General features: G+C 39.0%; 1 protein-coding gene across 7 annotated transcripts in view; it reads left to right on the top strand.

Annotated features, from left to right (window-relative positions):
- cdc42bpab (CDC42 binding protein kinase alpha (DMPK-like) b) overlaps positions 1-13,431 on the top strand; it is an 80,128-nt gene that overhangs the window by 52,673 nt on the left and 14,024 nt on the right. For 3 of the 7 annotated variants that reach the window (XM_079831863.1, XM_079831859.1, XM_079831862.1), the window contains exons 13-31: positions 1,189-1,431; positions 1,606-1,716; positions 3,852-4,102; positions 4,481-4,586; positions 5,647-5,771; positions 5,978-6,083; positions 6,175-6,323; positions 6,570-6,661; positions 7,011-7,087; positions 7,287-7,334; positions 7,881-7,919; positions 9,442-9,558; positions 9,895-9,975; positions 11,603-11,708; positions 12,028-12,164; positions 12,312-12,451; positions 12,547-12,628; positions 12,750-12,969; positions 13,070-13,132. In XM_079831863.1, coding sequence (XP_079687989.1) covers positions 1,189-1,431; positions 1,606-1,716; positions 3,852-4,102; positions 4,481-4,586; positions 5,647-5,771; positions 5,978-6,083; positions 6,175-6,323; positions 6,570-6,661; positions 7,011-7,087; positions 7,287-7,334; positions 7,881-7,919; positions 9,442-9,558; positions 9,895-9,975; positions 11,603-11,708; positions 12,028-12,164; positions 12,312-12,451; positions 12,547-12,628; positions 12,750-12,969; positions 13,070-13,132 — 2,293 coding nt within the window. The remainder of the gene's footprint in view (positions 1-1,188; positions 1,432-1,605; positions 1,717-3,851; positions 4,103-4,480; positions 4,587-5,646; positions 5,772-5,977; positions 6,084-6,174; positions 6,324-6,569; positions 6,662-7,010; positions 7,088-7,286; positions 7,335-7,880; positions 7,920-9,441; positions 9,559-9,894; positions 9,976-11,602; positions 11,709-12,027; positions 12,165-12,311; positions 12,452-12,546; positions 12,629-12,749; positions 12,970-13,069; positions 13,133-13,431) is intronic. The other 4 variants (XM_079831864.1, XM_079831860.1, XM_079831865.1 and 1 more) reach the window with 2 other exon arrangements.

The following is a 13,431-nucleotide window of genomic DNA, read 5'->3' as shown; positions in this document are numbered from 1 at the left end:
AAGAATAGCATGTATAGTTTTCTTTATTGAAGTGAATTGGGTTTAAATCGCCATCATGCATGAATTAATTATATTTGTGCAATTTTACACATAATAATCCACGATGATCACATTACACAAAACTGAAATTGCACCACAAAATAACACATTGTCAATATTTTTTGAGACCCCCAAATTTTTACAAATCACGATTTCAGGGGAGCCCATGTCTTATTAAGGGTAGCCAAGCTCCCCGTAGTTCACACCCTGATATCATCCATCTATATATTTGTTTTGTGTTTTTTTGTGTGTGAAAAGTGTTGACTTTTTTGTTAAGTGAACCTCCAGGAACATAAAATATTTGTAAAATATGTCATGGCCCCTTTTAAATCCAAAAAATTAGGTTTCTAATCTATCTTAATATATTTGCTGGTCTTGTATGGTTTTAAGTGGTCTAGCATGCTTGTTGATCAGCTGAACAATGCCCCAAACCCTTCTAAAACCATACAAACAGACCACTTTGCTAGACTGGGAGACTAGCTAGCCACTTTAAGCTGCTCTATGCTGTTTTTTTTTCAGGGTAATTGCCATAAATTACCAACTAGATCCCCTGTTTGTGATTTTGCTGGCATAGTCTAATGGTCACAGTGACCTGAGTTGGCTTTAATCTTTAACCATGCCGTTTAACAGATTACTCTTTAGCTCAGTGACTTTAGTTGATCCTAGAAGGCAAGTTATATAGCTTATACATAGTGGCAGAAGGAATGGGACGAATATAAAAATATTAAACTGTATGAAATAAACCCCAGTATAAAAAGAAGCGTCTTCCATAACTTTAAATGAAGACATGATGCTGACTGGGTCACTCAAGGCTTACACATGGGTTTTTATTGATAGGCGAAGTTCCTCCTTTATGTCTCTCGTGTCAAGATCCTTTGACTGTTAAATATATTCTCTTAGATTGTAGTTTTTATGATACTGCTAGAAAACACTTTTATTCAGAAACGTGTTTACATGGAATATTTCAGAATGTATCACCTGAATATATTTTAGATTTTCTATCTTGTCAAGTTGAAATGTTTTATATAATAATTTAAATTTTATGGATTGTGATATTAACCTTGTGTTTGCCATGTCAATAGCCCTGATACTAACATGGCATTAAAAACATTGCAATAAACAAACAAGATTTTGAATGAATATGTGCAGGAGATGCTGCAGTTGGTAGAGAAGGTGAAGGCTCAATGGAAGGAGCTAAAGGAGGCTCACAGTCAAAAGAAGTTGGCCATGGAGGAGTTCTCTGAGCTAAACGGACAGCTGAGTGATCTGCGCTCACAAAAGCAGCGGCTAAGCCGACAGTTCCGAGACAAAGAAGAGGAGATGGAAGGAGTGTCGCAAAAACTAGAGGCTCTACGGGTAGAGATACGCAAGGCTGAGAAAATGCGCAAAGAGGTATATGCTTCAAAACCACCCACCCACCCTGCTGGAACTTACTGGTGTTTGACCACAATATAAGCAAAGTCAACACGGCTTTAATTTTGATGCAGTGCCCCAGCAATCATCAGTGGTATCATGTTTGTAGATTTTTTGGCTGCGTATTTGATGTTTGTGGTGTTTTCCTTTCAGTTGGAGGCCCAGGCTGAGGAGCAGGCGGCAGAAGCTCAGAAGGAAAGGAAGCTACGAGAGAGAAATGAACAGTACAGTAGACAACTAGAGGAGGAGCTGGATGGGATGAAGGTGACACATTGCATGACTACATTAATATACTTTAATTAGTGCTGGGAATCGATTAAAAAAAATTAACTAATTAATCACATTTTTTCTGTAATTAGTTTTTAATATTTTACGTTTTTAATATTTTGATATTGTAATAATTTCAGTTACTCTCCAAATTAATGTAGAAACAATTTAAAGACAGTACATTTTAAATATGTGCTGTAATGGCATCTTTTTATGAATGAAGGCCAGTATCACTGATACTAATGTCTCTATGAAACATTAATGACGTTACATTACAGTATAACTGAAAGCTCCCAATTTCAAGATTTATTAGGCTTTAAAAAAACTACTTTTAATTTAAGTGAAATTAAAACAATCTTTACATAAACCCATTATAATAAATGTTATTTTTACCTTTGGCCTTCCCTGTTAGACACATACAGAAATGTAATAGTTATCAAACACCTTTTCTTAACTGCATAAATAATAAATTAAATATAGATTAATCATCATTAAAGCTACAATTTTCTCTGTTCCCGTTGTTCTTTGATGAACATTAATGACAGGCATCATCAGTCCTCCTGTCACTTTAAGAACAGCCGCTGACGAACTTGACGTGGATCTCACGCGCTGTCCCGCGCATCTCATTTCCTCACAACTCTTTAAGCTCATTTAAGACGTTATTTAACTAATTTAAGACTTCTTATATGAGAATACTCAAAATTCTGTGTTGTTGTTTGTTGCTCACAAGAACTCGATGTGAGCAGGAGACTGACGCGAGTCTGTCTGTCCATCGAGTGTGTGTGTGTGTGTGTGTCAGAGTGTCCCTCGATTAGCTGATATGAGACACAGCCACACAGACAGGACATTGATATACAGCGCGTTCTCTTGTGTCTTGTCGCGCTTGGAAGCATTTACATGAATAGGAGCGTGTTCATGTAACGCTTGGCAAAAATTTATATAAAAATGGACGCTGCGTTATTTGCGTTAAATATTTTTAATGCGTTAAGCTGAAAAAAATAATCGCCCGTGTTAATGCGGTAATTTGCCCAGCCCTAACTTTAATAAATTGATAATAACTTTAATAAAATATTAAATATATGAAACACTTTTAGACACTCTTACGTTGCGTCCGAAATCAAATACTTCTCTACTATATAGTATGCGAAAAACAGTACGCTAAAAGAGTAGTATGTCCCAATACATAGTTTTCGAAAAACTAGGAAGTAGTATGTCATCCGGGGACTATGGTGAAAAGTCCCCGGATGACCTACTACTTCCTCTGAGATTCTGAAGTGCGCATTTGATGGACACTTTACTATCCCGAGAGAACACAGGAGGGGATTTATGAATGGAAGTGAAGCGGCGCAACTGATGCTGGTTGGTCACGTGACAGTAACAACGTGGCGGATGTAGTATGTCCAAATTTCATTCATTATACCCATATTCATACTATATAGAGGTAATTTTTTTAAACGTCACAAAGTACATTCAAATTCAAATGTAGTACCTAGACAGTATGCGATTTCGGATGCAAGCGTTAGGGCCCTATTTACACGGTGGAATTTGCAAGCGGAAAGACTGAACGCTTCTCCAGAGAGGAATCCATTTATTTTTAATATTTAAAAATGTTTGTGTGCTGCTAAGCGTCCCTCTGTGTAACAAGCAGAGTGTACGTGCGTTGTGGACCCGCCTATATAAATGACACAAAAAATACTGCGCTATTGACTTTAGACCAGGGGCCAGTTGCATAAACTAAGCCATTATGTTAAGATAGTGTCTTAACATCTAGTATGAGCCACTAGCAGTTAGGCAAGTGGCATTCAGTCTTACTTTTCGTATCAAATTAGGCCAGTCTATGTTTTTATGTAACTGATTTAAAAAAATCATGAACAGTCTTAAAGAAAAAAATGTATGTCTAATTTGTAAGACTAGTCTTAACGGTTTATGCAACCGGCCCCAGGTGTCAGTTGGTCAATGGGGCAGTCTATATCAGTTGCCTCAAAATAGCAACACGCCAACAATGCGCTTGAACACACCTTGTTTCAGACCAGCATGCCCATTGGCCCACAAATAGGCACAAATGCATTTGCTATTTAAACAACGTGGAGCTGGACGTTTACACTCATATATATGTCCTGGTCCTCTTGCAGCATTTGAAACAGGCTGGGCCGCCTCACGCAACGGCGAGCTCAGACCAGCAGCAGGAGCTGATGCGCGTGCGGGCGGAGCTGGAGAAGAAGAACGTACAGTCTGAGGAGGAGTTGAGTCGCCGGGAGACGCTCCACAGCTCTGAGCTAAAGGGCCTCAAGAAAGAGCTACGTGATGCCGAGGGTCAACACCTCACACTCCAGAAAGAGATACTCATGCTCAAAGACAAACTGGAGAAAACACGCAGAGAAAGGTGCACGTTTGACTATATCAATTTTCTTTTCATTCCTCTTTATTGTAAGTGATAGCATCATGTAATTCATACAATTGCTGGCACACTCAGCCTTTGCATAGGCAGATATTTACAGCTTTTCTTGTCTGCCGCCCACTTACACAGGAAGGCCAAACTGATGGACACATTTTTTTAAATCTGAATTTGAATGTATTATAATGACTGTGGTCTGTGAATGGTTCATGGTATTTGAAGATGAAACCACCAGCTTTTGTTGAGCCACCAATGTGAACCTGTAGAGATGTTTCTTTACATCGAATCGTTTGTTAAATAGTTCCATGGTAGCAAGATGAAACTGTACTGCAAACTTCATCATGTTCATTATTGTGTTTGCAACAGCCAAAATGAACGTGAGGAGTTTGAGATGGATTACAAGCAGAAGTTCGAGAGGGAGAGAGCCCATCTGACAGACGATAACAAGAAGCTCACAAGTGAAGTGGAGAAGGTGAGATCTCTATCGCTCTCAAAAACACATGTGCCAGTACTCATGATATTCATTAGTCTGTGTCTCTTTCATCACAAAAACTATACCTCAAATCCCGTCTGAAATTCCCCCTTCTCCTTTGGCACGCTCTTCCCAATTCTGCTAACATTCCTAGAGAGAGATCGTAACCACACACACTTACACAAAATTGCATCTTGGCTCAGCCACTGTTTACTTTGGACTGCGAGGTAAAATCGGAATCAGCCAGTCAAATAATTCTGCAAGTTTGGACATATCAGATATTAAAGGGCTCCTTATTTTTGGTGGCATGGATATTAAACATTATTCATTTCGTAAAAATACCTGGAAACCCAAAACACAAAGGCAGTTTAAAACAATAGCGCAGCCGGCCAGGGCTGTCATGTCAAATGCCAGATTGGATGGGGTTTCGAAACATAAGCAAGAATGATGGCATTTGGAAAGAATTGAACCAGGATGTGAAATGCCTGAATAAATTCACATTCCTATAAAAGAGCACTACAGAAGTTTTGTATAGACTTGCCGTAACAAAGTATGTTCGCTTCCTGTCTTTTGGACAATGTTTAGTTTCCTACAAAACAAAGAACCGATAAAAGCTAGTTGATAGGTTGATAAATGACAAACTATTATTTTTTTAATTAGTCAGACGATAAAATGCCATAGCTTCAGAAGGAACTCAATTTCAAGAGCACTTTTGACTGGGCCAGTGAGTAACCATCTAGCAAACAACCAAACAACATTTCTATTTTCATTAGTTTTTTAGTTTTATTCATTTTAATTTCAACTTATTTTAGTTCAGTTAGTTGCCAAGGCAACATTTCTATTTTAGTTTGGTTTTTAAGCATCCAGCATGGCCACAAAAGGGTGAGACCCCACATATTAATGTAACTCTACTGAAACTAGAGTTTTTAATGGTATTAGTTAACAATGACAACCACCTTAACTGCAAAGCAATGGCTGTCTTATCCGTCCGATCTCCATCTGTCTGCTTCCTCCCATCTTTACTCTTCTGTCTCTTTGTGGTCTCTTTTCCTCTCTTCAGCTGAACTCTATGTATGAGCAGCTCAGCAGTAGTCACAGGCAGCTGGAGGAGGAGATGAGAGAATTGGCTGATAAGAAGGAGAGCGTTGCCCATTGGGAAGCCCAGATAACTGAGATCATCCAATGGTGAGTGGAGCCCCCTACCTGCAGCCGCTTGCCATCGCACCTGCAGAGAAAGACATGACGATGGTGACCTTTACCCAGATCTGCATAGCTGTGCAGATCCAGATCATGCAGATGTTGCAGATCAAGTGACAAATCAAATAAGAACATGCTTCTGCATATTTTAATGTTCATTTCGAGGTTAAGTTGAACTAAGCTAATCTGTGCAGGGTGAGCGACGAGAAGGATGCTCGTGGTTACCTCCAAGCTCTGGCCACAAAAATGACAGAGGAGCTTGAAGGGCTCAGGAACACCAGCTTGGGAGCTAGAGGAACGGTGAGACACGCGCACATGGCAGATAAGGATGAAACGCATATCCTCTTCTTCCTGCTCTTCTGATGTGGGGGGGTCTCTCTCGCTTTGTCAGGACATGCCGTGGAAGATGAGGCGCTTTGCTAAGCTGGACATGTCTGCTCGTCTGGAGCTGCAGTCTGCGCTGGATGCCGAGATCAGAGCCAAACAATCCATCCAGGACGAGCTTAACAAAGTCCAAGCGTCCAGCATTTCCACAGAATGGTGAGACCACACATATCAACATAGTTCTGCTAAACTTTACTTAAACCGCAGAGATGTTGTTTGCTGATTTGATTTAAAGTTTTTTTTGTTTCACAATTGTGAATAGTTTTGAGATTCACTTCTCTTTTTGATTGGGTGAATAGGCTGAACTTAGCTGAACTTGGTTTATTTTGTTCACACTCTCCTCGAATGAGGTGAATTTAAATAGAGTGACACAGTTTTCGGTCTGTTATTTTTGTCTCGCAGCAAATTGCAAGAATCCGAAAGTAGAAACCAGGAGCTGCTGGCAGAAATTGAGAGGCTGAGGAAGGAGACAGAGGAGCTGAGGCTGAGAAGAGGTGACACTCATGTTATTTACATATTTTAATTAGAGAGATTTTGTAATTTATTAGTTTTTTCCTTTTTTTCATTTTTATTGCAGTTTATTATTTTTGTAATTTAAGTATTTAAACAAAAATGAAATGTTTGTATGGCAAATAACATGCACTGAAGTTTTATGTTTTTCTAATTGTATATCCGCCTTATTTCAATGAACAAAAATTATTTTCGGTAACAATAACAACACTGGTGACAATCAAATATCCACATAATCTATGCAGCATTGCTTTTTACAGTGTCACATAATAACAACAGTTCTTTTTGAGATTTTAATAGTTTAATATTTTAATAAGATTCTGTCATTTGTAGGTGTGAAGCATCAGGATTCACAGAATTCCTTCTTGGCATTCCTCAACGCGCCCACTTCTGCTCTGGATCAGTTTGATGTAAGTTTGAGATCCCAGGTGTTGTTCATGAGAACATCTGCATAGAGGGTCACTTTGGTTTCAAAAGAAATCATTTTCATCATTCCTTTGTTTTTTAGTTTTCTGTATTCTTCTGATACCTCCTGATCTGTTTTTATTATTTCCTGTCATAATTATGTATGGTTATTGTTTTTGTTTTTTTCATTCTGTTGTCAATCAGGACTCATTTTCTTCCTCTTCGTCTTCTTTAGTTGAATTTTGGGAAGATGTAAGTTCTCATTTAGCCATGTTATAGTGCATTAATGTCTTTTTACGTACGTTTTACACATTTAAAAGCAGACCTACTCCCGTTATGGAACTCCCACAGGAATAATGTCTGAATACAACAGGAAACTCAACTCAATTGAGTTTGAAATTAGCATGTTGCTAAGCTAATAGCATAAAAATTCACAGCACAGACAAATTGGGACATAAAGTATTTACATAAGCATTTTTCACTACACAAATCCTTTTTATTGATACTTTTCAGTATTGAATTGATTTCACATTCTACCGATGTTATGTTTTACTGATCCTACATCCACCTCAGTCTCTTGTGGTAGTGACTCCTTGGAGTTCTTTCATGTGAAGTGATTCCTTTGTGCATGTAAACTATACTCAGAAATCCATCCGCAGATTAGACGTGTTCTTACCTGCCCTCATTCCCTTCCCTCTGTTTTCCTGCCTGCCGTCCCAGACCTTTATCCTATCCAGCTGACATTGCACATGATGTTTGACTCTCTTCTCATTTTCTTCTTTCTCTCTCCATATGAAGCGGTCACCCTCTTTTGGTCTTGGAAGCAAAACCAGACGTGTAAGACCCGCTTTTGTCCTACGTAACAGTAAACCCCCCCCCGTCATATTTTTTCCAGTGGTTGTGATGGCTTGTTTTGCAAACTGCATCGGTGGCAGCTGATTGTGGTGATGTCTGCATTGCATGAGACCGTTAATGCTTAAATGCATCTGGAATGTGTTTGGGAAACTTTTTCATCCGTCCAAATGCATGTTTACCATATATGTGATTGAAGTGTTATATAATATACTTCAGAGAAACCGGGTTATTGTCTGGGTTGGTAAATTTAACTTGGTGGTTTATTTTCCATACCATGTGCTTTTATGGTACATTTTAAAAGCCCTTTTAAATGGAAGGATATAGAATTTATTTACGTGGCTCAATATTTGGATCTAATTTTAGCTTTTGCTCATGTATAAAGATTCTAAAGACAAAAATAAGGTGTATAAAGGTTGTTTACTTAAAAATTTACATTTCTCATTATTTACTCACCCTCAAGTCGATCCAAACAATCATGGCTTACTTTCTACCATGGTTCACAGAAATTAGTAAGAATTTTACTCTCTTCTTTTCCATACAAAGACTGTCAAACTACAAAAAGAAGCTATAGGATAGCTTTGTATATGAGGAAAAAGGGAAGTACACTACCATTCAAATTTTTGGGATCAGTAAGATATTTTTATTCCACATGGATGCATTGAATTTTAAATTGATCTAAACTGACAGATTTTATTATGCTACTAAAGATTTCTATTTCTAATAAATACTGTTCTTGTGATCTTTCTATTAATCAGAAATGGCTGAAAAGTCATGGTTTTCACAAAAATATTAAGCAGCACAGCTGTTTTCAACATTGATAATGTCAGCATATTTGAATGATTTCTGAAGGAGCATGTGACACTGGAGGAATGGCTGCTGAAATTCAGCTATATCACTGGATAAATTACATTTGAAAATGAATTCTATTAGAAAAAGTTTACTTTAAATTGTGATATTTCACAGCTTTGATGAGCATAAGATACTACTTCATTAACAAACCTTGCCAACCCCAAACATTTGAACAGTAGTTCAATTATTTGTTGAAGAATTATACAGAAGCCATGCAGGTTTCCAAAGACTTCATGCTGCGCAAATGATGGCAGAATTTTCACGTTTGAGTGAACTAATCCTTTACAGATCACTTTAATGTAAGACCCTCATAAAGTGTGTATATATTGTTTCCATGTAGTTCCATGCGTTTGTGTGTTTTTTCCCGTGCGGTTTTTTGCCCTTCATTCCGTCTTGCATGTGTAGTTGGTGTGTGGTCTCTGTGTAGTGGATATATTGTGCCTTTTTCTCATTGGCTTGGAGCCTGGATGCACTTGCTTTGTTCTGCTTAGAGGGTGTAATTCCAGTAAAAGTGTTATTGTCATGATAAGCTTTATGGGCTTAATATACCGCTGTGAGTTTGTTTCGCTCTGCATGGTGGCATGTTCTTTTGATGTCATGGTCTGTGACATATGACACTTTTAGTAAAGATGATTACCATCTTTTTGCTTCTTAGCTCGACTCGGCAGATTTCACTCCCTCCAATACGCCATCACGAGATGAAGACTCAAGATCTCGCCGTATATCACGCTCACGTTCCCCGTCCACCGCCAGTGACATGGAGCCTATTGAGGTATCATTTGGACTCTTAAAGGGATAGTCCACCCAAAAATGAAAATCCTTTTAGTATTTACTCATTCCGAATCCAAACCAATATGCTATTTTTTTCTGTGAAGCACAAAAGCAGATGTACTGGCCACTCTTTTCCATAAATAAAGTGATCCAGCCTGTATCCGGCATTTATGCTTTTGTGTTGCACAGAATAATGAAAGTCATACAGGTTTGTAAGGACATGAGTAAATGATGACTCTTCATTTTAAGTGGATTTATACTTACGTGAGTGAACTCTTACCATAATCTTTGTTTATATAATAAAATGCTCTGATATGTTGGTGTGTCCTTCTCCTAGTTGATTGACCATTCGTCACGTAGTCTTCAGACTCCAACCGGCAGATCAGGCTATGGGAGCTTGGGACACTCATCACCTAAGGTAACACAAAAAATCTACATTTTAGAGTTGATCTGGCCGGTATGCCGATATCTGACTATTTATGTCACAACGGTATAAATTGTACTGCTCTATACGTTTGTGTCGCAGAACTGCTTTAAGTATATTTAAAGGAACACACCAACTTTTTGGGACTTTAGCTTATTCACCATATCCCCCAGAGTTAGATAAGTCCATACATACCATTCTCATCTCCGTGCGTGCCATAACTCTGTCTGACACACTCACTGCTAGCCTAGCTTAGCACAAAGACTGGAGGTAAATGGCTCCAGCTAGCCTACTGCTCAATAAGTGACAAAATAACGCCAACATTTTCCTATTTACATGTTGTGATGTGTATAGTTACGTCGTGTACTAAGACCGAAGGAAAATAAAATTTTGCAATTTTCTAGACTGATATGGCTAGGAACTATTCTCTCATTCCTGTGTAATGATAAAGGAACTTTGAGCCGTACCATGAGTGCCGTGGCGCAATGATATTATGCAGCACCTGATAATAGTCCCCAGCGCTCTCTGTGCAAGCAGATTGTGTAGTGGACCCTGTCCGAATGATGGCCAGACTTTACTGATGTGTCATTGAGTTTATTGAAACCGTTTGATCTCCAAAAAATCACTGTAAGATCTGAACAAATAAAGCAAAGAAGTGCGCATTAACACCTCGTACACAAACTCTCTCTCTTCATAGCATTATCATTAACATACAACAAAATACACAAAAATACTCATTACAGATGACAGTAAACAAGCACATACACACCTTATGCCTTTTCGGGGGTAGCTTAACAAACTGCAAACTTTAAATCTGCTTAACCACTCCGATGAACCGCAAGCTCTCACTATCTTTCCGTGGACTACAACATCCGTCAAAATAAAAGTCCCTACTTATTAAGACAGATAATGCAGACCTTAAACCTATTTAAACACACAGAAATGTCAAAAATATACACAAAAAACAAATGACAAGAAATCACAATGAGGTCTGTTACACATTGGTTATTGGTTATGTTGATGAAAGTTAGCCTATTTTCAGGTGCTGCATAATATCATTGCGCCGCTGCACTCATGGTATGGCAGTAAAATTCCTTGATCATTACGCAGGAATTGTAGTATAGTTCCTAGTCATGTCGGTCTAGAAAATTACAACTTTTAATTTTCCTTCAGTCTTAGAACACAATGTAAGTATACACATCACAACATGTAAATAGGAAAATGTTGGAGTTATTTTGTCACTTATTGAGCAGTAGGCTAGCTAGAGCCATTTACCTCCAGTCTTTGTGCTAATCTAGGCTAGTGGTGGGTGCGTCGGACAGAGTTATGGCACGCACGGAGATGAGAATGGTATGTATGGACTTATCTAACTCTGGGGGATATGGGGAATAAGATAAAGTCCCAAAAAGTCGGCGTGTTCCTTTAAAGTAGTAGATTACCCCCAAAAAACTTGTACAATAGGACAATATGTACTGTTACTGTGATTTAAAATGACTTGTACAAAATTTCTATAGCACACGATACAATACTCTTATTGTCCAGCGTTTGTCTAAATGCTTGACTGTTTCAATTGGGACATCTATGGAAATGGGTTACATCGCTGATGTTCTCTGCTCCACAGCCCAAGGCGCACCAGTTTGTTGTGAAGTCATTCACCATTCCCACCAAATGTAATCAGTGCACCTCTCTCATGGTGGGGCTTATACGTCAGGGCTGCACCTGTGAAGGTGAGGACAACAGAAGAGAAATGAAAGCTGGGTGTGATATGTGAATTATGACAACAGTGAATATGACCTTTTTAGTTTTTGAGATGATCAAACCCGCATGACTTTATTTCTTCAGAGGAACGCCCAAGGATAACCAGTATAATCCTTTGAAATTGTCCCTTTTGTGTTCCACCGAAGAAATAAAGTCATACTGGTTTGGAATAAAATAAGGGTGAACCTTTCCTTTCACATTGGTTTAATGAATATGCCCCAATCCCAGGATGCCGTATTGACAAAATGCTCAGTAATATTCACCTGTGTTCACCATCTTTCCTTTCAGTCTGCAACTTCTCCTGTCACGTCACCTGTGCTGATAAAGCCCCCTCTGTGTGCCCCGTCGCACCAGACCAAACAAAGGGCAAATTGGGAATTGATACTCAGAAGGGCATTGGGACTGCATATGAGGGGCATCTTAGGGTAAGATTGGATCTGTTCCATTTTCTTCACTATTGGCTACTCTGTCTTTATTTAGGGTCTTCTGAAATTGGCACATACTGCTTTTTCCATAGTTGTTCATTGTGTGGATGTACACTTTTGGCCACAAAGTTTTTTTGTCTTTTCCAGGTGCCAAAGCCCACAGGGGTGAAAAGGGGCTGGCAGAGGGTCTGGGCAGTGGTTTGTGACTTCAAACTCTTCCTGTATGAGCTTGGAGAAGGGAAAGGTGCCCAGCCTGGTGTCATAGTTAGCCAGGTCATCGACATGAGGTGAGAGAGGTGTTCGTTCAAATGTGATGCTCAAATAAGTCAAATATGTCATGAGATGTTTCAATATATTGTGCTTGACTCTCTATTCTGAGCAGGGATGAAGAGTTTTCCGCCAGCTCGGTTCTGGAGTCTGATGTCATTCATGCAAACAAGAAGGATATCCCCTGTATTCTTAGGGTAAGCGCAAACAGGCGTTTAAAATAAATCAAATAAAAGCGACTTGACTCACTATTGCCTTAGGCAGTCTTTAGTTATTTCATTTTTGAATTGCCTTTTATACAGTGCATTCATTCCACAGGTAACAGCATCTCAGCTGTCCACCTCCTCCAGTCAGAAGACGTGTATCCTGATGCTGGCTGACAACGAGCAAGAGAGGACGAAGTGGGTGTGCGCTCTGAACGAGCTGCAACGCATCCTGAGGAAAAACAAGCTGAAGGAGCGTTTCGTCTATGTGCCTAAAGAAGCCTACGACAGCACACTTCCTCTCATCAAAACCACCCAAACTGCTGCTATTATAGGTACAGAGACTCAAAACTCTTGTCCGATCAGTGCTATGTTAAAGAGCAAATACTAATACCCTTACCTAGAGTTTAACCAAAACTGTTTGATTGTGTCTAGATCATGAGCGGGTTGCTTTGGGGAATGAGGAGGGCCTGTTCGTCATCCACGTCACTAAAGATGGTAAAACTTCAATCACTAATCTTTTTACTTCTCCATTGTCTAATAAGCTTGGTTGTGTGGTTTAGTGGTCAAAAATCTGGACTGGTAACTGCAAATTTGGTTGTTTCAAACCCCAGAAATGCTGATATATGAGATATACCAGGTTGCTTCAGGGTAATAAGTTTACTCAGAAGTTGAGTTAAAATTACTGCAATTTCCAAATGTTAAAAACATTGACATGCTCTCCATCATTTTGACAGAAAAAATAATGGGTCTATTGCATTGGAATGCTAGACGTTTATTTAATTTTTTGGAAAATG

This window comes from Gobio gobio (genome assembly GCF_949357685.1).
Source record: "Gobio gobio genome assembly, chromosome: 12".
Lineage (NCBI taxonomy): Eukaryota > Metazoa > Chordata > Actinopteri > Cypriniformes > Gobionidae > Gobio > Gobio gobio.
Note: the sequence above shows the minus strand (reverse complement) of the source record. Positions and strands in the feature narration are given on the sequence as shown.